This window comes from Fringilla coelebs, assembly GCF_963513975.1.
Source record: "Fringilla coelebs genome assembly, chromosome: 6".
Lineage (NCBI taxonomy): Eukaryota > Metazoa > Chordata > Aves > Passeriformes > Fringillidae > Fringilla > Fringilla coelebs.
The window spans coordinates 2323365-2346026 of record NC_140034.1 but is presented as its reverse complement, the minus strand read 5'-3'; the positions used below and the strand labels follow the sequence as shown (position 1 = coordinate 2346026).

General features: G+C 59.0%; 2 protein-coding genes across 3 annotated transcripts; one reads left to right on the top strand and one right to left on the bottom strand.

Annotated features, from left to right (window-relative positions):
• The first annotated feature begins 394 nt into the window (after positions 1-394).
• On the top strand, positions 395-13551 carry PYGL (glycogen phosphorylase L). 2 transcript variants are annotated; one of them, XM_084207527.1, is made up of 21 exons: positions 395-528; positions 1503-1755; positions 3222-3323; positions 4650-4728; positions 4977-5080; positions 5612-5743; positions 6370-6481; positions 6560-6642; positions 7541-7684; positions 7819-7911; positions 8130-8276; positions 8849-9012; positions 9114-9228; positions 9877-9978; positions 10058-10205; positions 10300-10358; positions 11029-11170; positions 11297-11504; positions 11582-11716; positions 12800-12866; positions 13362-13551. In XM_084207527.1, exons 2-21 carry the CDS (start codon positions 1513-1515, stop codon positions 13548-13550), a joined length of 2568 nt encoding a protein of 855 aa, XP_084063653.1. In that variant the 5' UTR covers positions 395-528; positions 1503-1512; the 3' UTR covers position 13551. The 2 variants fall into 2 exon arrangements, with proteins under 2 accessions (XP_084063653.1, XP_084063652.1); XM_084207526.1 differs by lacking the exon at positions 395-528 and adding an exon at positions 623-752.
• Positions 13552-14025: 474 nt separating this feature from the next.
• On the bottom strand, positions 14026-19525 carry ABHD12B (abhydrolase domain containing 12B). The gene is made up of 13 exons (XM_084207528.1): positions 19414-19525; positions 17528-17655; positions 17023-17125; positions 16812-16931; positions 16446-16476; positions 16244-16289; positions 16031-16160; positions 15802-15842; positions 15507-15586; positions 15300-15382; positions 14752-14830; positions 14498-14622; positions 14026-14160 (listed from the first exon to the last, which is right to left on the bottom strand). The coding sequence occupies exons 1-13, from the start codon at positions 19500-19502 to the stop codon at positions 14139-14141; spliced, it is 1077 nt and encodes a 358-aa protein (XP_084063654.1). The 5' UTR covers positions 19503-19525; the 3' UTR covers positions 14026-14138.
• Between the last annotated feature and the right edge of the window lie 3137 nt (positions 19526-22662).

Sequence of the window (22662 nt, the reverse complement as noted above, 5' to 3'; positions counted from 1 at the left end):
TCTCCTGGAGCCCCTTTAGACCCTGGAAGGGGCTCTGAGCTCTCCCTGAAGCCTCCTCCTCTCCAGGTGAGCACCCCCAGCTCTCCCAGCCTGGCTCCAGCCCTTGGAGCAGCTCCAGGGCCTCTTCTGGACTCACCCCAGCAGCTGCACATCCTTCTGATGCTGGACCCCAGGGCTCGATGCAGCACTACAGGTGGGGGGGTCTCACCTGAGTGGGGCAGAGCAGCACAATCCCATTTCCTTGCCTTGCTGCCCACCCTGCTGGGGGCGAGGCCAGGACAGGGAAAACAGCCTGGAAAGCCTGCGGGGCCATGGCTGGAGGAGGAGGAGGAGGATAAGGAGGAGGGGGAGGAGAAAGTGTTGCGTTGGAAGCTCATATCGGATATTTTTGCCCTTGGGACGATCCGGAGGCAGGGCAGGGCAGGGTCCGGCGGGCAGCCACGGTGCGGGAAGCAGCTGGGAAGAGCCCGGAGCGGGGGAAAGCAATCCCACGCCATTTCCAGAGGGATCGCGGGCAGGCAGAGAACAGTGAGGAGACAAGGGGGAAAGGGAGGGGGCCGGGAAATGCTGCGGGGGAGGGCGGGGGACAGCGGGGCAGGAAGGGGCCGTGACACGGGGAGAGGACCGTAACACGGAGATGGGACCGTGACACGGGGGGGAAGCCGTGACACGAGGATGGATCGCGATACGGGGGGACACATCACGACCCTTTCCGGGTTTTCCCTCCGGGCCCGACGGGAAGCATCTTCCTCGTACGTGCTCCAGCAGAGGCTGCCCCGCGGGCGGGGCCACGCGTGGGGCGGTCCCTGCCAGGGGCGGTCGCTCCGTGGGGAAGCGCTGGGTGGCGGTGGCCGCGCCCGGACCGCTCCGCTCCGCCCGGGGGGCTCCGGCTCTGCCCCGGCCCCCTCCTCTGCACCTGCCCGGGACACCCCCTTTGCACATCCCCCCACGGGCCCCCGTTTGCGCATCCCTCTGAGACCCCCAGCATCCCCCCCTTTGCAGACCCCTCTGTGCCCCTGCGAGTTCCTTCTGTCTTTTGCGCACCCCTCCCTCCATACCCGGGGTCCCTCTCCCTTGGCACACTCCTCTGTGACCCTCGGGGTCCCCCCTTTGCACACCCCTCTGTGACCCAGCCAAGGGGCGGTCCCCGGGACACTCCCCGGTCACGTTCCTGGAGTCCTCCCTTCGCACCCCCCTCTGTCCCTCCCCGGGATTCCCTCCTTTGCTCCCCCCTCTGTCCCTCCCCGGGATTCCCCCCTTTGCACCCCCTTCTGTCCATCCTCGGGGTTCCCCACTTTGCACCCCCCTCTGTCCATCCTCGGGGTGCCCCCCTTGTTCCCTCGGTGGCGGCCGCCGCTCCCGCCCCACGCGTGGGCGGCCCTTCGCGGGGCCCGTCCCCATCCCCGTCCCCTCCCGGGGCGGTGCCAGCTCGGGCCGGAGGCGGAACGCGGCGCCGGAGCCCAGCCCGTGTGTCCGTGTCCCCCCTCCCCGTGTCCCCGCAGCCCCGCCGCGATGTCGCGGCCGCTGTCGGACCAGGAGCGGCGGAAGCAGATCAGCATCCGCGGGATCGTGGGCGCAGAGAGCGTGGCCGAGCTGAAGCGGGGCTTCAACCGGCACCTGCACTTCACCCTGGTCAAGGACCGCAATGTGGCCACCCCACGCGATTACTACTTCGCCCTGGCCCACACCGTGCGGGACCACCTGGTGGGGCGCTGGATCCGCACGCAGCAGTACTACTACGAGAAGGATCCCAAGGTGGGAGCGGTGGGATACGGGGGGGAGCCCCCCCGTGCAGGGCGGGGTGCTGGGATCCCCCCACGGTGGTTATGGTTGGGGTGGGAACCATGGGAACCCCGTGGATGGGAACCCTCCCTCCGCGCTGGAATAGAGGGATTGGCGGGGCTCGGTTTTTCGTGGATTTAGGGCTGTTCCGGTAACTTTTCCGAGAGGAGGGACTGGACTTTACCAAGCGAGGCCACTGTCCTTTGCTCTGCAAAACAAACAGAGCCCGGCTTGGCCGGCAGCGGGGTGCAGGGCATGGGAACGCCGTTTGTTGTCCCGCGGCGCCGGCGTGGGTGCTGTCTACCAAAACCAACTCCAAAGCCTTCCCGGGGGAATTATTGGAGAGGCTTAAAGGCACCCGAAGCCAACCTCAAACAGGTCTTGTTTAACACAAGTGATGCCAAGCGTGAGAGATCCGGTTTGTGCAGGAGTTGCTGTGCTGCTGCTCGTCCCGCTGGCTTGCTCCGGGCTCTGCCGGGGGGGATTAAGCCCTAATCCCCCTCCTGACACCTGGATGTCCCTGTCGGCATCAATTTCCTCCCTGCCAGCACCTCGCTGGGAGCGTGCCAGCCGCGATAGCTCAGCGCTCCCCCGTGTCGTGTAGGGGTGAGGAAAATGAGCCTCTTGCGGGGTTTGGGGTTGGGACTCTCCCGTGCAGCAGCCCAGGCGAGCCGGGCGCTGCCTGCCCGGAGTCGCTGCTCCCGGCTCTGCTGGAGTCAAACCAGTAAATCCCAGTGGATCCTGCCCAGCACATCCTGCCCGTGACAGCAGCGTTGGAACGAGGCGATCTTTGTGCTCCCTCCCAACCCAACCCAACCCAACCCAAACCATTTTAGGACTCCAGGATTCTGTCCCACCTCCATTCCCCGCCCGACCCCGCGCAGGTCCTGGGGAAAGCTGTGGAGTCAGCGACTTCCCCCAGCCTAAATCCTTCCTTAAAACCTGCCGGTGCTGACGCCGGGGCTCGGCTTACACAAGGCCGGACCGGCCGCATCCTGCGCCCGCCGTGTCAGCGGCAGTGTCCCCTGCTGCCAGGGGACAGCAGAGGAAGCCCCATGTCCCCACGGCCACCGCCTGGCCCCGGCAGCTCGCTCGGCTTTCCGGTGGCTTTGCAGCCCGGAGTGACATTAGGAAACGACTCCTCTTTAAAGTTTAACTTAGTGCTGCCACCGGTGACCATCGTGGAGCTGTCCCCACCCGGGGACAGGACAACGGGGCTTGTCCAAGTGAAGCAGCCAGAGCAGGCGAGCAGGGCAGGGGCTGCAGGGCCACCCAGGAGCCACAAACTGGAATTCCTGGTGGAAACCACCCTGCTCTGTTGAAGCTGGGTTTTTTTTCCCTGTTTGTTTTTGAGATATCACACAATAGCAGCTTCTGGAGTCCAGGGGAGCCTCCTCCAGCCCTGGGCAAGGTGACCAGGGGATGCTTTTCTCTTCCAGAGGATTTATTACCTCTCCCTGGAATTCTATATGGGGCGGACGCTGCAGAACACGATGATTAACCTGGGGCTGCAGAATGCCTGTGATGAGGCTGTCTACCAGGTGAGCATCCCACGAGGGCTGAGGACCTGCCCTCGTGGGAGGGATCCATGTTTTCCAGCTCCTGGGAATGTCCATGTTTTGCTACACTGGCTGCAGACTGCTCTGTTCCCTGAGCCACAGGGGTGGCTTAGGGAATAAAGGCTGCTCCAGAGCCTGCCCTTGAAAGGCCTGGAGCTGCCCAGCCTGGCTGTGTGTCCTGGGGAAGGCAGCAGGGTCCTGGAAGGACACTGGTGGTTCTGTGGGTGAGGCTGTTCATATCCATGATCAGTGACAGGGAGGAATAAAACCTTGAATTAAGCCTACCTGGGTGCTGGCACCAAGTGGCACTGGGGTGATCAAAGGGTTTTGGGTGGCTCCTTTTGTCCCCACCCTGTCACCTCTTGTGTTCAACATCATCAGATGTGGCCAGGGTGGTTGCACAAGAGCAGGAACAACTTTTGTGCAAACACTAAAAAGGAGAGGAACTTATTTTTAGGGGAGGTTTAAATTTTTTATCCCCACTTGCTGTGACCAGGGGACATCAGGGCAGGGCAATGGACCAAAGGTCTCCACCTGAGCTCCCCAAGGAGTTTTGCATAGGCAAAATCACTTCCTCCTACAGCACCCTGGGCTGGAAAATTTAAATTCCCATGGAAAAGGGGTGTAGATGTTTCTCACCCTAAATGGTGATGCAGCTGGGAGGAAGGGCACCTGGGTGCCTGTTCCAGAGGATGGAGGTGCTGAGGGAAAGGAACACAGCACCTGGATCCTGTCCCCAGGGGATTGGGGTGCTGGAGGAGGAGGAAGGTGGCACCCAGGTGACTTCCCCCGGGGAATAGGAGTGCTGGGGCTGCAGGAATGTTCCACCTGGGTGGCTGCCTCAAGGGGTAGGGGGTTCTGGAACAGGTAGGGAACAGGAACCTGGTGCCTGCCCCTGCAGGACTGCAGCCATTGAGAGAGGAAGCAAGCCTGGGAATAAGCTCTCAGAGCCCTTTGAAGCGTCTGGAACCCCAAGGGCAGCACCCTGGTTGTAGTTTGGTGCCACCCACCCCCAGATCTTGCCCATGGCGAGGTCAAGGGAGTGATTGTCCCTTTGTAAAGCCTGGTAGTGTGACCTTAAACATGGGAGATGGCCCTTGCCAGGGCACAGAGACACAGCAGGAGGAGAGCAGCCGCTTTGGGTTCACATCACAGTGTCCCACCTGAGGAGATGGGTCCTGTGGAATTGGGTGCCTTTCCAGCCCTCCTGGAGCCCACCTGCAGGGGACTGTGTGCCAACAATGCCTCCCCTCTGTGGGGCTGGGCACTCTGACAGTCTCCTGCCCCTCTCCTTTTTCCCATCTGTAGCTCGGGCTGGACATGGAAGAGCTGGAGGAAATCGAGGAGGATGCTGGGCTGGGCAACGGGGGTCTGGGCAGGCTGGCAGGTGAGTGACCCCCCCAGGCAGTGGGCACATCCCTGAGGGCTTTACATCCACTGTGGGAACTTCCTAGTCCTGGGGGTTATTGCTCCAGCCTTTCCAGCACGGAGCAAGGTGCTGCTGGGTGGCTGCTGGCCCTGGCTCCTGTGGGACTGGCCCAAGTCCCTGTGGGACTTGTGGGTGTCCCAGGGAGAAGGATTCATCCCCCAGGGCTGCAGGGCTCCCAGCTCATTGCTCTCCTGTCTCCTGGGCAGCCTGCTTCCTGGACTCCATGGCCACGCTGGGACTGGCAGCCTACGGCTACGGCATCCGCTACGAGTACGGGATCTTCAACCAGAAGATCCGGGATGGGTGGCAGGTATGGATGGAGATGTGTGGCCCTCACTGTCCCCTGGCACAGCTGGAACCTCACATTCACCTCCTCTCCCTTAGACTGGGGGGTACAGACACTTCTCCTCAGCTCAGAGCTGCTGCTGTGATATTTAAAATTTAGCAGATATTTTCATGAATAAATGTAACTTTTTAACCCAGTACAAGCTCACAGCTCCATCCCTTGTCCCAAGGCCAAAGGTGGCCTTGCTCAGGGCCACCCCAAGAGCTGCTCCATGGCTGCCTGGAGTGGGTGAGGATGGAGCAGTTGTGTTCCTCTTGTGGAAGAGGCTGGTTTGGAAATGCAACATTAACAGTGCACCTTGGGTTTGCCCCATCCCCATGGAAGGCAGAGTTCAGGGTGGTGCCTCCAGGCTGACCCTACTGTGCCAAAATCCATGTTGGACACACTCAGAGCATCCTCCCCTTTGCCATGAGCAGAGCCTTTCCCAGCCATCCTGCAGCGGGGGGGATCCCCAGGGCTGGGTGGCCCTGTCACTGCTGTGTGTCCCCCTGGCAGGTGGAAGAAGCTGATGACTGGCTCAGGCACGGCAATCCCTGGGAGAAGGCCCGCCCTGAGTACATGCTGCCCGTGCACTTCTACGGCCGGGTGGAGCACTCTGCCTCTGGTGCCAAGTGGATTGACACCCAGGTAAGGGCTGGGGACAGGAATGTCCCTTGCATGGCTTGTCCTGTCATTTGGGGGGCTCTCCCTGGCTGGCTACACCCCAGGGGTGAGTCCTGCAGAATCTCTGCCAGGAAGGTTGGGCTGGGATGAAAAAGGCAGTGGTGGGGCAAACTGGGGAGGAGGTGGACACGAGGATGAGGACAGATTTGGCTGCTCCACATCTGCAGCCAAGCTCTTCATTCCTGGAAGTGTCCAAGGCCAGGCTGGATGGAGCTTGGAGGAATCTGGTCTAGTGGGAAGTGTCCCTGCCCATGTCAGGGGCTTGGAACAAGATGGACTTTAAGGTCCCTTCCAACCCAAACCATTCTGGGATTCTACGAAATACCAAAAGCAGCTCCAGCAGGAATAAATGAAACCTAAATTAAGCTGCTCCTGACCTTTACAAGCCCCTCTCCATGCCCTGAGCACTTCTGGCAGACACCAGCCAGCAGACAGAGCCAGAGGGGTGTCTCCAGGCAGGGGTACCAAGGATGTGCAGGGACACCACGCTGAGCTCAGCCCTGAGCAGGCGGCTCTGTGGGATGGGAGGGCTCCAGGGGTAGCATGGGGGGGATGCCAGCCCAATTCCAGCTGCCCTGGGGATGTCACAGGTGGTGCTGGCACTGCCCTACGACACGCCCGTGCCCGGCTACATGAACAACACCGTCAACACCATGCGCCTGTGGTCGGCCCGCGCTCCCAACGACTTCAACCTGCGCGACTGTAAGTGGGAGCTGGGCAGGGTGGGCTGGGGACAACTGAAGGGGTCCCACGCCCACCTCACCCTCTGCTCCTCCCCAGTCAACGTCGGGGACTACATCCAGGCCGTGCTGGACAGGAACCTGGCCGAGAACATCTCCCGGGTGCTCTACCCCAACGACAACGTGAGTCGTGGTGTTTTAGGGAGTATCTTAGGGATGGAGGGGGAAAGGGAGCAGCTCCTCACTCCAGGACACTGCAAAGATGTTTTTAGTTGTGTTTCAAGCTGCCTGCAGTGCTTGGATAAGGGTTGCTGCCTCTCACCAGGATGAGTCTGTTCCCTTTGCCTAGAGCAAGTGGGGATGAGCACGCCCTGCTGGAGAAACATTCAAGTCTCAGAATGTAACGTGAAGGCAAACTGTTGAAGGCTACTGGTGTTACCCTGGTGGCCCTTTGTAACCCTGGGACAAGAGGTTGTGCCTCAAATTGCTGTTTGCACCCCAGCCCTCTTGCTGTGGGAGTTCCTGCCAGGCTGGCACAGAGGTGTGGTGGGACACACAACCCTTTCCTAGCCACAAACCAAGCTGTGGAGCAGGGAAAAAAAAAGGGAAGCTCTCCTTGCTCTGCATCCTGTTTGAGGCAGGTCCTGATAGTGTTTTTCCCATTTAATCTTCCTCCAGCCTTCCCAGCTGGTGAGGAGAGCTGGGGGCACTGCAGCTCCAGCGGTGAGGTTGTCTCCTGCAGCTTTTCCTGTACAGACCAGCAGGTTGATGTTTTTTGCTGCATGAATGGTGGTGAAATCCTTGTCTTGGAAATAGCTCCTATGGCTTCCCTTCCCAGTGTCCTGGTACCTTTCCTTGAAGCCAAAAGTTCAAACCACTGAGAACAGGTTTTGACAATTCTCAGCTGGGATTTAACCTGTTTATACCAGCACATCCTAAACTCTTGTGCTGGAATCTGGGAAGCAAGAAGAGCTTGGGATTCCAAGTGATGCTGGGGGAAGCACACCCTGGGTAGACCTTCTCCGAGGAAGTGCAGTGAATCCTGCAGGAATCCTGCAGCTCCCTGCTCCTCTGCCCACAGTTCTTTGAAGGAAAGGAGCTGAGGCTGAAGCAGGAGTACTTTGTCGTGGCTGCCACCCTCCAGGACATCATCCGCCGCTTCAAAGCATCCAAATTCGGGAGCACGGACAGCGTCCGCACCGTGTTTGATTCCTTCCCAGACCAGGTACAAGCCAGGGCTGCTCTCACCTCTGCCTTGGAGTTTGTTTCAACACCTCCCAGAGGTGCAGATGTTTGTAGGCCCTCCGTGGGGTTCCCAGTGTCCCCCCTGTGTCCCCATGTGCCACCCTGCTCTCCCAGGTTGCCATCCAGCTGAACGACACACATCCTGCCATGGCCATCCCTGAGCTGATGAGGATTTTCGTGGACATCGAGAAGCTGCCGTGGGATAAGGTAGGGACACCCCACCTGGTCTCCTGCACTTGCACCCACCTGTCCATGGTGGAGGAGCCAGTTTTGTGGCTGCTGGGAATGATGTGGAGCAGTCAGGCTGGGTTTAACTGGTGTGGACTGGGAGGAGCTGGCCGGGCTGTGCTGCTGGGCATGGTGGGAGGACCATGGGTGGGTTCTGGCACTTGAGGTGTGGCTGAGCACTGGCTCTTCCCTGCCAGGCCTGGGACATCACCAAAAGGACCTTTGCCTACACCAACCACACAGTGCTTCCTGAGGCCCTGGAGCGCTGGCCTGTGGACCTGGTGGAGAAGCTGCTCCCCAGGCACCTGCAGATCATCTACGAGATCAACCAGAGACACCTGGATGTGAGTGCCTGGGAGCCTGCTCCAGAGAGGGGCACGGGGATGTACTGTCAGGATGAGGGACACACACAAACTGATGATGCTGGGTGTGTGGCTGGGGGATTCCAGCTGCTATTTTGGGAACTTGATGTGTAGCAGAGCCCTTCCCTGCCAGCACATTGCCATCCTGCAGTTAGTGACTGTTGAGAGGCTTCACCCGTTGCTTCAGGGACTTGAGAGCTGGCATTTCTTTACTTCCTAAGTGCTAAATTCATCCTGGTAAAGATGATATTGGGAGTGGTTTGACCTCCTAGTCTGGCAGCACAAGGCTTTTGCCCAAATGGCCTCACTGGCCAAGTGTGTGTACCCAAACCCCTCTGTGTGGCAGCTTGGGGGGATCCTTCTATCCAGAGACATCCATGCTGAGAAAGGGCACCCTTTGGAGGGAGTTTGCACCACCTCAACAGAGTAAAAGCCACCACTCTGGTTGGTGTCAAATGCTCTGGGGACATTGCTGTGGCCCCTCCTCGTAAGCCATGGGGTGGGACATCCCTCAGTGCCACCACCTCTCACCACCTCCCTGGCTCCACCGGCAGCACATCGCGTCCCTGTTCCCTAACGACGTGGACCGGCTGCGGAGGATGTCCCTGATCGAGGAGGGGAACACCAAGAGGATCAACATGGCCCATCTCTGCATTGTGGGCTCCCACGCCGTCAACGGCGTGGCCAAGATCCACTCCGAGATCGTCAAGACTCAAGTGTGAGTGAGGGGAGGGAGGTGCTGATGGCTCACCCTGACCTGGGAAGGGGTGGTGGTGCCAGGTGGGCAAGGCTGGAGCTGTGCCATCCTCGCCCTCGCAGGTTTGAGGACTTTGCCGAGTTGGAGCCGGAGAAGTTCCAGAACAAGACCAACGGGATCACCCCGCGGCGCTGGCTCCTGCTCTGCAACCCGGGGCTGGCGGAGCTCATCGCAGAGGTACCGGCACGGGGGAAACACCCTGCGGCCACCGACCCATCCCTGCTGAGCCCAGGGTGCCAGGGAACCTCAGCCATTCACATCTTGTGGGTGGTTGAGGAGTTCAGGGTCAAGGCAGGGGATTTTGCTCCGCTCAGGTGAGACCTCACCTGCAGAGCTGCCTTCAGCCCTGGGGTCTGCAAGGGCAGAAGGATGTGAGCTGCTGGAGGAAGTCCAAAGGAGGCCCCTGAGATGCTCCTGACTCTGCCTGGCTGGGAGTATTCAGCTGGAGAAGGCTCCAGGGAGACCTTAGAGCCCCTTCAAGTGTCTAAAGGGGCTCCAGGAGAGCTGGAGAGAGACTTTGGATGAGGGATGGAGTGATAGGATAAGGAGGAATGGATGTAAACTGACAGAGGATGGGGTTAGATGGGATATTGGAAAGAAATTCTTCCCTGTGAGGGTAGGGAAGCCCTGACACAGGTTGCCCAGAGAAGCTCTGGCTGCCCCATCCCTGGAAATGTTTCAGGCCAGGTTGGGCAGGGCTTGGAGCACTCTGGGCTAGTGAAAGGTGTCCCTGCCCATGGCAGGGGGGTGGAACTGAATGATGTTCAAGATCTCTTCCGTCCCAAAACATCCCACCATCAGCATGTGCCCTTGCTCCTGTTGCAGAAAATCGGGGAAGACTACGTGCGGGACCTGAGCCAGCTGACCAAGCTGCACAAGTTTGTGGACGACGACCTCTTCATCCGGGAGGTGGCCAAAGTGAAGCAGGTGAGGGGCGTGGGCAGGGGGAGCAGAGAGCAGGGCCTGATATTCCCTGAGAGCTGACATGGTCCCTGCCCTGGCCCAGGAGAACAAGGTGAAGTTCGCGCTGTACCTGGAGAAGGAGTACAAGGTGAAGATCAACCCTTCGTCCATGTTCGACGTGCACGTGAAGAGGATCCACGAGTACAAGCGGCAGCTGATGAACTGCCTGCACATCATCACCATGTACAACCGTAAGCCACCACACCCCCAGGGGACAGGGTGCCCCAGGGCTGCAGCAGCATCCCTGTGCCCCACATCCCACAGTAACCCTGCTGTTTTCTCCAGGAATCAGGAGGGATCCTGCAAAGCTGTTTGTGCCCAGGACAGTGATCATTGGAGGCAAGGTAAATTGGGTCAGGAGATTTTTAGAGATTTTGGAGGAAGTCCTTGGGAGTGTCCTGGGGGATGTGGGTGCAGATGTCTCATGGGGCCACATCTCTACAATTCCCTGACAGGAGGGTTCAGCTGGCAGGGGTCAGTTTCTTCTTCCAGGGAACGAGGGACATGGCAGAGGAAATGGCCTCAAGCTGTGCCAAGGGAGGTTTAGATGGGATATTAAGAAAAATTTCATCATCAGAAGGGTGGTCAGGCAGTGGAACAGCTGCCCAGGGCAGTGGTGGAGTCCTCATCCTTGGAGGAACTTAAAAAATATGTGGATATGTCACTTGGGGACATGGGTCAGTGGTGACCTTGGCAGTGCAGGGGGAATGGTTGGATTCGAGGGCTTTTCTGACTTAAACAATTCCATGATTCCATGGTGCTAAGTGCATGAAGTTGTCCCAGAAAGCACTGGAGTAGCACTGGTGCTCCAACCCAAACATGTTTGGGTGCGGCTTGCACAACCATCTGCTGTGTGTGGTCATGAGAGCCCCCAGAAATGTTGTGGTGTAACACGTGTTGGATTAGGCGATGGGAACAGGGATGAACAGGTTGTTCCCTGGACACTGGGAGCTGGGTGTGCCTCACCTGCCCCTGGCACCAGCCCTCCTGGCTCACCTGTGGCTTTTCTCCCAGGCTGCCCCGGGATACCACATGGCTAAAATGATCATCAAGCTCATTAACGCCGTGGCTCAGGTGGTGAACAACGACCCCGTGGTGGGCAGCAAGCTGAAGGTCATCTTCCTGGAGAACTACAGGGTGTCCCTGGCAGAGAAAGGTACCTTGGGTGGGACATGCTGTGAGGAGGGGGTGTCCCTCCATCCCATGGCTCCCACCATGGTCCTTCAGCAGGAAGCAAACCCAAAGCTGGTCACCACAAGCCCCTGGTGTGTTCTGTTGGCAGTGATCCCTGCGACCGACCTGTCGGAGCAGATCTCCACAGCGGGCACCGAGGCCTCGGGGACGGGCAACATGAAGTTCATGCTGAACGGGGCTCTGACCATCGGCACCATGGATGGAGCCAACGTGGAGATGGCCGAGGAGGCTGGAGAGGAAAACCTCTTCATCTTCGGCATGAGGGTGGAGGATGTCACGGAGCTGGACAGGAAGGGGTGAGGGCTGGGGATGCCACAGCGCTGCCACCTCAGGTCCCAGGGGCAGCACCATTTTATGGCCTCCTTCCCTCCAGGTACAACGCCCAGCTCTACTACGACCGGCTCCCCGAGCTGAAACAGGCTGTGGACCAGATTAAAAGTGGCTTCTTCTCCCCAAAAGACCCCAACCTCTTCAACGACGTGGTCAACATGCTCTTCCACCACGACAGGTGAGGTGCTGGGCTACCATCCATCCCCTGGGCTGGCACCACGCTGCACATGGATGATGCTCCTCAGGCGAGGGTTCTCCATGGATGGCCATTGTCACATTGATGTCTTTGGGTGCGCAGCCCTTCCAGGTGATTTGAGGCATCTCAAGGGTTTTCCTGGCCAGAGTACTGGTCAGCCATAGCAATTGGGATTGGAGAAATGCATTCCTTGCATTTCCCTCCCAGGGCATTCGGGGTTCTTTACCAACAAGGCTTGGGGAGAGGTAATTTGGCCAGAGGCTTTGTGTTGGAGGACACTTGGCAGAGACGGGGTTGGATCGATGTCTGGAGCCGGTTTTGGGGTTCCTGGGACGCCTCTCTGTGTGTGGGGCTGGGGTCCCGCCCGGCTCTCTGCTGAAGCAGGGCCCAGACCCCTCAGCCGGGCAGAGCTGTCAATCATGGCACCTTGGTGTGTGGGGCTGTGCTAACCGAGCCTCTGATTGGTCGAGCTGCCAATCAATCACACTAAGCAGCCTCTGATTGGATGATCGACCAGAAGTCCCACCTAGGGGCGGGCCCATGAAGCGCTACGGATATAAAAGGGGCTGAGGGCTTTATGGCCGATCTTCCTTGGAGTTTCCGCTTCACTTACGGTACAGCCCACGAATCAGTAGCTGCGTGGTTTTTCTGTACCTTTTCCATCTTTCTCTCTCTCCTTCTCTTAATCCTTTCACGGAGCTTTATGGGTAAAATAACATCTCAAGGTTTTAAAGGTTTCCCAGTTAAGTGGGCTAAGCAAATGCTAAATAAATCCTAAGTAAATGCTTGATACTAAATTAATGCTAAATAATGCCATGATAAGTGGCTTTACATTGAATTCAACACTGTATTCACTTTGAATACAGTGTTGTATTTTTGCCAAAATTTCCTTAATTTGCTCTGCTTTTGCAAGTAAACTTTTGTGTGATTTTTACCTCCTGAGAGTATCGGGTGGGGATTTCTCCTTTGCAGGGAAAAAAAAAAAGGAATAAAGGAACCTTAAGTTTAACCCCTGAATGTGACAATGCCTCACATCCTGCATTTCTATTTCTCTTGACTCCTCAGGTTTAAAGTCTTTGCAGACTACGAGGCTTATGTCAAGTGCCAGGAGAAGGTCAGCGAGCTGTACCTGGTGAGTGCCAGCCTGGGGACAGGGCAGGGAGCTGTGCTGGGACCCAGCATCCCATCCTGGAGGAGATGCTCAGAGATGAGCCTGATCTCATCCCAGAGCGTCCCTGCCTGAGAACCAGCCTTGGGGCCAACCCCACCCCTCTCCTTTAGGGAAAAGGAGACTCAGGGGTGCCCTCATCACGCTCTACAACTCCCTGAAAGGTGGCTGTGCTCAGCTGGGGTTGGTCTCTTTCACCAGGCACCACTGACAGAACCAGAGCACACAGCCTTAAGCTGCCTCAAGGGAGTTATAGGCTGGATATGAGGAAAAAGTTTTTCACTTAAAGAGTGATAAAGGCCTGCCCGGGGAGGTGGTGCAGTCCCCATCCCTGGGTGTGTTTAACAAAGCCTGGATGTGGCTCTGGCTGCCAGGGTTGAGTTGAGCTGTTGGGGCTGGGCTGGACTCCGTGATCCTGAAGGACTCTCCCACCCTGGTGCCTCTGTGAACTCCCTGCAGAACTCCAAGGCCTGGACCAAGATGGTCATCAGGAACATCGCGGCAGCTGGAAAGTTCTCCAGCGACCGCACCATCAAGGAGTACGCCCGGGACATCTGGCACGTGGAGCCCTCGGACCTGAAGATCCCCCCACCCAACGAGCCCCGGGACGCGGGGCAGGACAAGACCCCCAACGGCACCGCGGCCTAGGGGGGCCGCGAGCACGCGCGCTGTAAAATTCTCTGCTGTCTGAGTCTCTGTGTTCGCTGCTGCTGCTGCTGGCTTTCCCTAGGGGTGGGCAGGAGGGGAGGGGTTTTTATAACGCCAGTGTCGTGTGGGAAGCGGAACCACGTCGCCCCGTTGCTTGCATTAGGTGCTGGAAATAAAGAAGTGCCATTGGAGTCCGGAGGGGGCTGTTTGCTGGAGGCTAAAATTGGGGCTGGGCTTGCTTCCATCAGTGCTGATGCAGAAAGAGGGCTGCCAGCGGCAGCACAGCTGGATGCAGTTGGACACAGCTGGCTGGGCCCTCACAGTGCTGCTGAAGCAGGATAGGGGGGTGTCAGGCCCATGTAGCCCCACCAGTGTCCTGTGGGATGCTCCCAGTCGTGGCTCTGGTGGCCCAGACCACATCAGTGTCTCCATCCCTTGAGTAAACTGCAGCATCCTGGAGGCAGAGGGTAACTGAAAAGTTTCTTAGTAGTTTTTATTACTTACAGCAGTAAGTTCAGTGCCATGGCAGGGGGGGGGTCCTGGAGTGCATTTGAGGGAGCATGGGATCAGTGCAGGCAGCAATTGGCATCACTTCATGTTTAAGAAGTCTCTGCAACAAGATGTAATAAATCTTACACTGTGTCACCGACCCTCCCGTGCTGATTTGTGATCCCTGCATGCGGGGCTGAGCTGGGCTTGGAGCATCTCTGCGCCCAGAGCAAAGAGGAGCTGGTGTCCCCAGAGCCACCTCCCCAAGGTGGCTCCCCACCCGGGCTGAGGACAGGCTCAGGGCAGCAGGGAGTGACTGAAGTTTGGAAAGTGATGCCAGCAAACACCGTGGGGAGGGGAAGGAGCAGGGGGCAGGCAGCAGGAGAAGGGGCACCAGTGAAGGGGAGGCCCAGGCTCAGCCTGTGGTGCCCCCCCCATTTCTGTGGAGCAGCACTTACTTCACCAGGGCAGGCAGCTCTGGGTTGAAGGAGATGTAGTCGTGGCCCAAGCCCAGCTTTTTGGGAAAGGTGATTAACTTCACCTTGGATTTGTCCTTGTAGGCTTCGAGTGCTGTCTCGTAGAGCTGCCACGGGGCAGGAGCACGGTTACTGCACCAGCAGGGACCCCAAACCCCTCCTGGTGTGTGCCCATCCCCTCTCTGGCCACTCCAGCCTCCCAAGCCAGGCTCAAAGCCCGGGTGGCAGGTGCCCACCTTGTGTCCCAGCTTTGGAGGCACGACGTCATCATCATCTGCATGCAGGATGAGGAGGGGGCAGCCCAGCACCTTCACGCTGCGGGCAGCAAGCACAGCCCTGAGGACGCTCCCCAGAGCCAACAGGCCCCCAGGAGCTTCCTCAATCCCTGTGAAAATTCCCACAGCACCCTGATCCCCCAGCACTGCCCCTCAGAGCTATCCTCATGCCCATGCTGCTTGCCCTGGCATGGCAGCACCAAGCACCCTAATCACCTTAACCCCAATTTCAAAAGCACCCATAAATCAAACGGATTTTGGACCTCTGTCTGCCACAAGGAAGAGGGGTGCCAAAAAAAGGATGGTGGCTTGTGGACTTTGCTCAATAACCAAACTGGTACCTGACATTATGCAAACAAAAAGCCACTTGTGAAGTATGAGTAATCTGGGTAAACACAGGAGGGCAGGAATTTCAATGGGCTGACTGACACCTCTCCTTGGCCACGTGGTCCTGGCATCATTCCCACAGCCCCTGGGGTCTGCTGTGCCCCTTCCCAACAGCAACTCACTTCTCATCGCTGGGGAAGAACATTCCTGCCCGAGCCATGGAGTCCAGGATGAGGTACTCAAAACCGGGGAGGTGCCGGTAGACCTGGCAGGGAGAGAGAGAGTTTGGAAGTGCTAAACCATGGCTGGATTCAGCTGTGAGGGGGGAGACCCAGGAATCTGGGGCTGTCACTGCTGGGGGACCCCAGAGGCAGAGCCCCCAGACTCACCTTGGTGAAGGGGATGTTGGCAGCCGCGTCTCGGATGTTGGTGTAGGGAGACTCCAGGACAACAGCATCAACCTGGACCCCTGAGGGCAGAGTGAGGGGGGAGTGGGCATGGCTTTGAGGGGCTGTCCCCCTGCCAGGCTGCTGCCACACTCCCCTCCCAGCCTGCAGTGGGGCCAAGATGTCCCCATCCCGATAGGGAGGATAGGGAGGGATCCTCATCTCAAAATCAGGCCAGGGCAGTGCAGAGCCTCAGGGTGACACTGCATGGGGACAGCCCATCCATGCTGGCCCTCACCTCGCTCCTCCTGCAGTTTCCTTGCTGCGTTGGTGGCAATCCTGTGACAGGAGAGGTGACAGTGAGGGGGAGCAGCACGGGGGGGACACACAGCTCCTTCAGGTCCCCCTTGTTGGCTGCGTTTGGCTTTGCAGGGGCCTCCACCAAGGAGCTGCTCCAAACCCTTGGTCCATCCCCAGGGGGCACAGGGTGGGCTCTGGTGTGTCCCCATCCTGCCCCCTGCACCTACCCTGTCCCCAAGGAATGTCCCCAGAAGAGGATGCTGCTGTTCCCACTCCGTGCTTTCACCCAGTCATAGAGTGCCAGGACGTCTGTGTTGAAGCCACTCTCTGAGGGGTATCCAGTGGAGTCCCCATAGCCTGTGGGGGACACAGCTCAGTGTCACAATCCTGGTGGCCCCAAAAGGGGGATCACCCAGCAAGAGGCAAGGGGACAACTTTACCTCTGTAGTCGAGAGCCAGGATGTGGAAGTCAGCAGCCCCCATCGTCTGTCAGAGCAGCACTGAGTTATGTCCTGGCAGGGGCTGCACTCCAGGACCCCCAACACAGCCCATTCACTCTGCACAGGGTCTCTGTGGGGTCCCCAGGGCCAGCAGGAGCCTCACTCCCAGCAGGTCCCAGTGTCCCCACAGGCCACCACTTACCTTCAAGAACTGGACACGGTGTCTCGCAGCCCTGACAGGGAAAATGGGGTTAGAGCTTGGGGGGACCCCAAGGGACCCTTCCCTCCAGCACCAGTGCAGGTGAGGAACCAGGGTGACCTGACCCCAGAAGGGAAGCGCTGGATGCTGTAGGGTGGGTGGATTTTTACTTTTCCCTTTATTTTACAGGAATTCTCCTTCACTGCTGGGGTCAGAGACCGCCACAGCAGCCCCGGCCCCGCAGCACTGCTGGCTGCTGCCTCGAGTTTGCTGCTTCTCAGCTCAGAGCAGCCATCCTGCCCTGCTTCTCAGCCCAGAGCAGCCACCCTGCCCTGCTCCTGGCCCTGCAGCAGCAGCTCAGGAACTCACCTGGTGCCCCCATTGCCATGCAGGTAGATGATCACGGGGTGAGCATCGGCAAGAGCCTCCTCGTACCAGCGCTGGTCCTTGCCCTGCGCCTCAGCCCCTCTGCTGCTTGGCACCGTGTGCCTGGGGGGACAGGGGGTTACCCTGGGGGCTCCACCAGGACACTGCTGTCCCCCATGGAATGCTGGGCATGTCCTGAGGACATCCTGCTCACCAGATGCCGACTGTGACGCCCGGCTCGGTGGTCAGGTACAGGCTGATGGTGTTGTTCACCAGCAGCTCCGGCCGCCGAAAGTCCACGAAGAAAGGGAAGGCCACTGATGGAGAAACCACAGAATCCTCTCACCCAGTTGTTTCACACAATTCTTTCTAAATCAGGGTGTTATTTGTTCCACATTATCACGGGCCACGCTGAGGCAGACGAGCTGAGCCCTTTGCCACCTCCTCCTCCCACCCGAATTCCCAGCCCCACTGATGCTGAGCGTGCCTGGGCGTGTTGTGGCTGCAGGCATTAAACTGGGTGGGCAGCAGCACCTTATTAGAGCTTGCAAAACACGGGCAAAGATCCCTTCTGCCTCCTCTGCTGGCCCAGGGCACAGCAGGATAAACACTGTTCAGGTGCCACCCTGGCACGGTGCCACCCGTGCTTTGGGGGGTCTGCAGCAGCCAGCTGAATCCCTGTGGGAGCTCCCTGCTCGGGACAGCCCTGGGATACTCACAGAAGTTCAGGTAGACGAATTTGTTGAGCAGGCTGGGGAAGAGGCGGATGAGGAAGGGCACGGAGAAGTAGGCAAGGAGCGGGGCCAGGAGGAGCGTGCGCAGCCATGGCAGCCACCAGCGCCCGGCCCTGCAGGGGAGGCACCATCAGCACATCCCCGCCCATCCCCAGGGATTTGGGGGGCAGCTCCCCATTTCCCACCAGGCTTGGATACAGCTGCAAGGGCCTGAGGCTGATCCCAACGCCTCTGGGGGTGGGAAGTGGATTTCCACAGCAGTGCTGTGCTTGGCTCTAGGGAATGGAGCCTAGCTGTCTGAGCAGCACCATTGTGACACTGGGTGACAGCGGCCCTGATCTGGTCCCACGCCCTCCCACATGGGTGCCTGGAGGCAGGAAGGGCAGGGAATGTGCCAGGGCTGGGAGCTGCAAGTCAAACCTGCAATAAAGAACAACCGATACTCTGTGACAACACCCCGAGCCCTGGCTGGCCAGACACAGCCAGATGTGCCCCAAGCCTGGCATTGAGAGCTCCTGCAGTGCCCCAGGGACAAGGAGCAAGGAGGGAAAGGGGCTTGGGGGTGATGTCCCCCAGAGCCAGCAGCACCACCTCCAACAGTGCCCTGCCATTCCAGGGTTCTGCTCAAACCAGGCCTCGCTGCCCCACAAGTGACCCCAAAACCCCATCAGTGACCCACAAGTGACCCCAGACCCATGGGTGACCCAAAACCCCATTAGCAACACATAAGTGACCTAAAACCCCATTAGAGAACCTCAAGTGCCCCCCAAACCTCATAACTGACCCAAAAGTGATCCCAGACCCATGGGCGACCCCAAATCCCATTAGCAACACGTAAGTGACCCTAAAACCCCCTTAATGACCCATAAGTGACCCCCAAGCCCCATAAGTGACCACACAAGTGGCCCCAAACCGGCCCTCGCTGCCCCACAAATGATCCCAGAACACCCCAAACCTCTAAGTGACCCCACAAGTGACCCCAGGATACCATTAGTGACCCTAAAACCCCATAAGTCACCCCAAACCAGGCCCAGGTGGGAAAGGAAAGCCAAGAGCTGCAGCTGTCCCAGCATCAACACCCCCGTGGGCAAATGGTGATGGGGCAATCAGCCTGGGCAAGGGGGATTTAGGGCAGAGGGCTGAGATGGGAGCCAGGCACTGCTCAGTCCCTGCCAGACCAAGCCCCTGGTCCATTCCCTGCCCTGGGAATGCTGCAGGACCCTCAGGAAGGACTGCCAAGGGGTGCCAGGGCACGATGGCACCGGTCCCCAGGGAATGGGGACATTCCAGGACGGCGGGGGCTGTGCTGGAGGCACGGGCAGCTCCTCAGATCCCGGTTATCCCCCAGGACACGGGGCTGGGACAGACGGGAATGCCCTGGAGAGGCTGCGGGGAATTCTCAGGTGGGACCGCGGGGACAGCCCCACCGCGGGCCAAGTGGGACAGCAGGGTGACAAGCCACGGCACGGCACGGGGACACGGCCACAGGACAGGATTGTGGCCCCGGCAGGGTGACACGGCCACACGGCCACTGCACGGGGTCACGGCGCTGGCAGGGTGACACGGGGACAGTGTGGAGTCACTGTCGTGGCAAGATGATCCGGGGACACGGCCACGAGGATGGGCTGGCGCCAGCCACAGGGTGACACGGCCACGGCAGCGGGGACACACACGGGGTCACGGCCCGGCAGGGTGACCGGGCCACGGCGTGGGGACACAGAGCGCGGGGTGACAGCCCCAGCAGGGCAGCACGGGGACAGAGCCACGGCACGGGGGACAGCGCAGAGACGCGACAGGGGACAGGGCTGGGGACGGGGACACACGGCACGGCGGTGTCCCCACGCTGATGTCCCCACGGTGGCCGTACTCACCGCCCGTGCCGGGCCACGGCGAGCTTGCCCTCCGCCCGGACAATGTCGCCGCTGCCGCCGCTGTCGCCGTCCCCGCCGCGCCGCCGCATCGCTGTGCGCACGACAGCGCCGACAGGCCACGCCCACCACGGGGGACACGCCCACGTCACGGGGACATCACGTCCGTGTCACCAGGACACGCCCAGGACGCGCCCGTCCGCGCGGCGGGGACAGGGACGGGGACAGAGCCACCCGCGGTGTCACCGCCCGCGCCAGGGGACTGGGGGGACCCGGCCGGGCTGCAGCCCTGTCCCCCAGGGGGTCTCTGGCAGGGTGACATCCCCTTGTCCCCCAGCGCTGGCCGGGTCCCAGGGTGTCTCTGGCAGGGTCACATCCCCTTGTCCCCCAGCGCTGGCTAGAGGGATGCCATCAGGTGGCAGTCCTCTGTCCCCCAGGGACCCCAGGACATCTATAGCTCTCTGTCCCCCCAGGACGGGTAGGTTTAAGGGGAACCCCATAAAATCTGCAGTCCCCGGTCCCCCAGGGACCCCAGAAAATCTGCAGCCCCCTGTGACCCCGGGCTGGGTGGATTTTGAGGGGACTCTAGAAAATGTGCAGTTCCTCTGTACCCCAAAAGAGGCCAGGGGGAGCATGGAGCCAGCAGTAAGGTGACAGACCAGGGAAAGCAGCCTTGCCACGGGCAAGGAGCACAGAGAGAGAGCTTTCCAGTTCAAAAATAAAAATAATTTTAAAAGTGGTTTGACACTAAACCTGGTGACCCTAGGATTCAGCAGGAAGGGTGGAAACCTGCTGCTGCCTGCCCTCCCAGCTGAGCCTCCCACCTGCAGCTCTGTCAGGGTGAGTCAGCTGGGCCTTTTCAGGATGAAACCTCCCACCAGGACAGAAATATCCCTGTTTCTGCAGAATTCCCTGTGCAAGCCTGCCAGGTGCAGGAGGATGTGCTGCTGGAAGGCACCCACAGCTGGGCCAGCCCTTCAGCACCTCACCTGTCAGTGGGGCCCACAGCAGGGACCCCATAAATCAACTGTGGGAGGGCTGGGGACAAACCTTTTCCCAGAGGAGCAGCCACCCAGGCTGGCATTTGGAGCTGCTTTTATCCAAGGTAAGACCTGTGCTGCTTTTCCTGAGTTGGAATCATGGAATCCCAGAATGGTTTGGGTTAAAGGAGCCTTGAAGACCATCCCATCCCACCCCCCTACCATGGGCAGGGACACCTTCCACCATCCCAGGCTGCTCCAAACCCTGTCCAGCCTGGCCTTGGACACTTCCAGAGATCCACAGCTTCTCTGGGCACCCTGTGCCAGGGCCTCCCCACCCTCACAGAGAACAATTCTTTCCCAATATCTAATCTAACCCTGCCTCAGCAGCAAAATGCAAATGCAAAGACAAACAGGTCCAGCCAAACCGGGGCTGTGGGCAGGCACTGCGTGTTCCCCACCAGCAGCTGCTGCAATGAGGAGGCACAAGCCAGCCCTGAGCTGCTCTTCCCATGCCTCAGGGGGCAGGGGAATGGGGGAAATGACCAACACACCCAGCTGGTTTCACAGCCAGAGCTTTTCCTTCCATCCCCTGTTTTTCCCCACACAAGCCAGAACGTTTCCTTCCACCTCTGGTTTTTCCCCATTCCAAGCTGGTTTCACGAACCAGAGCTTTTCCTTCCACCCCCAAACTCTCCCCATTTCCCAATCCGATTTCACAGGCTTAGAACTTTTCCTTCCACCCCCAATTTTCCCCCATTCCCAGCTGCTTTCACAAGCCAGAGCTTTTCCTTCCACCCCAATTTTCCCCATTCCCAGCTGCTTTCACAAGTCAGAGCTTTTCCTTCCACCCCAATTTTCCCCAGCTGCTTTCACAAGCCAGAGCTTTTCCTGCCACTTCCAATTTTCCCCCATTCCCAGCTGCTTTCACAGGCCAGAGCTTTTCCTTTCAGCCCCGATTTTTCCCCATTCCAAGAGTGCTGGGGCTGCAGCTCAGCAGTGAATTCTCATGAAGATGATGGGAGAGGTGATCTCCAAAAACTCCAGGGATGCCCAAAGGGCTGGGCAAGGTGCCAGTGGAGTCTGGAGCTCCTGGGGGCTGTAAGGGGCTGGCACAGAGCTTGGAAAGCTCAGAGCGCTCCCCAGGATGGAGCAACCACCCAAATATTTCTTGCCATAAGGACTCAGCACAGCAAACACGAGGTTTTCCTGGGCTGAAGGGAAAATCCTCGGGTGGAAAGAGGCAGGATGAGGCCGGAGAGGCGGTGCGGGGAGGAGATTGTGCGGAGGGAGCCGGACGTGGGATGGCAGCAGCGAGCCGCGGCCGAGGAGCGGCGGTACCACTGCGGCTGAGCAGGGCTCGCCTTTGTTTCGTGCAAAAAATAGCAAAGTTTGGGCTTATGTCATTCCAAACTTCTCCCGGCACCGGCTGGGAGATGGGGAGACTCCCTCCAGCTGTTTTTTTGTTTTTTGTTTTTTTTTTTCCTACAGCGTCTTTTCCTTTTCCCTTTTATGTTTTGCTGATGGTTTCATGGGGTTCTTTTTTTCCTTTTTTTTTTCTTTTTCCTTTTTTTTTTTTTTTTTCTGAATTTTTTGGCTATTTGACCACCCTCTTCCCCCTGTCCTGGCCGGGGTGAGGGGTTCCTGTGCCCAACAGGGCACAGCTGGAAAGACCCCAGGAATGCAGGAGCAGCTCGCAGCTCCCCCCCCAGCTCCCGGCGCGGCAGCCGGACTTTTCCTCGCCCTAGAACAAAGCACCCCATTGTTCAGGGAAAATGGGAAGGAAAGCGTGACGGAGCAGCCAGAGCCAAGCCGGGAGGGTGTCTCTGCAGGAGCCGGGCACCCACGGCCTCGCACAGGGGTCACCCACCGCCTGCGCAGCCGCTGCCCCTGGTTTTGGGTGGCTCCGTGCCAGCCGCGGGTCCGTCGGTGGCTGATGTCCTGCAATCCCCGTGTTTCCCACGTGTCCCGATTTTTGTGACGTTGGTTGAGCCGAGGTTTCCTTCCTTCCGAGCTGGCTGTAAATGCCATCCTGGAGCGCAGCTGCTCGCTGGGAAGGGGGGCTCCAAAAATAGGCGGGAGGGTTCCGTGTCTGGCACGGCTCCGTGGCTCCCCAGAAAGGCGCTTTTCTCCGGTGGGAAAAATAAAATCAGGATGCCTCTGCTAACAGCTGGTCCTAAAATTGAGTCAGGAATTTGCACTGGGATGATTTGCAGCGCTCCTGAGGCGGGGGGCTGCATGTCCCTGTGGGATGGGGACATGGGGACACCGA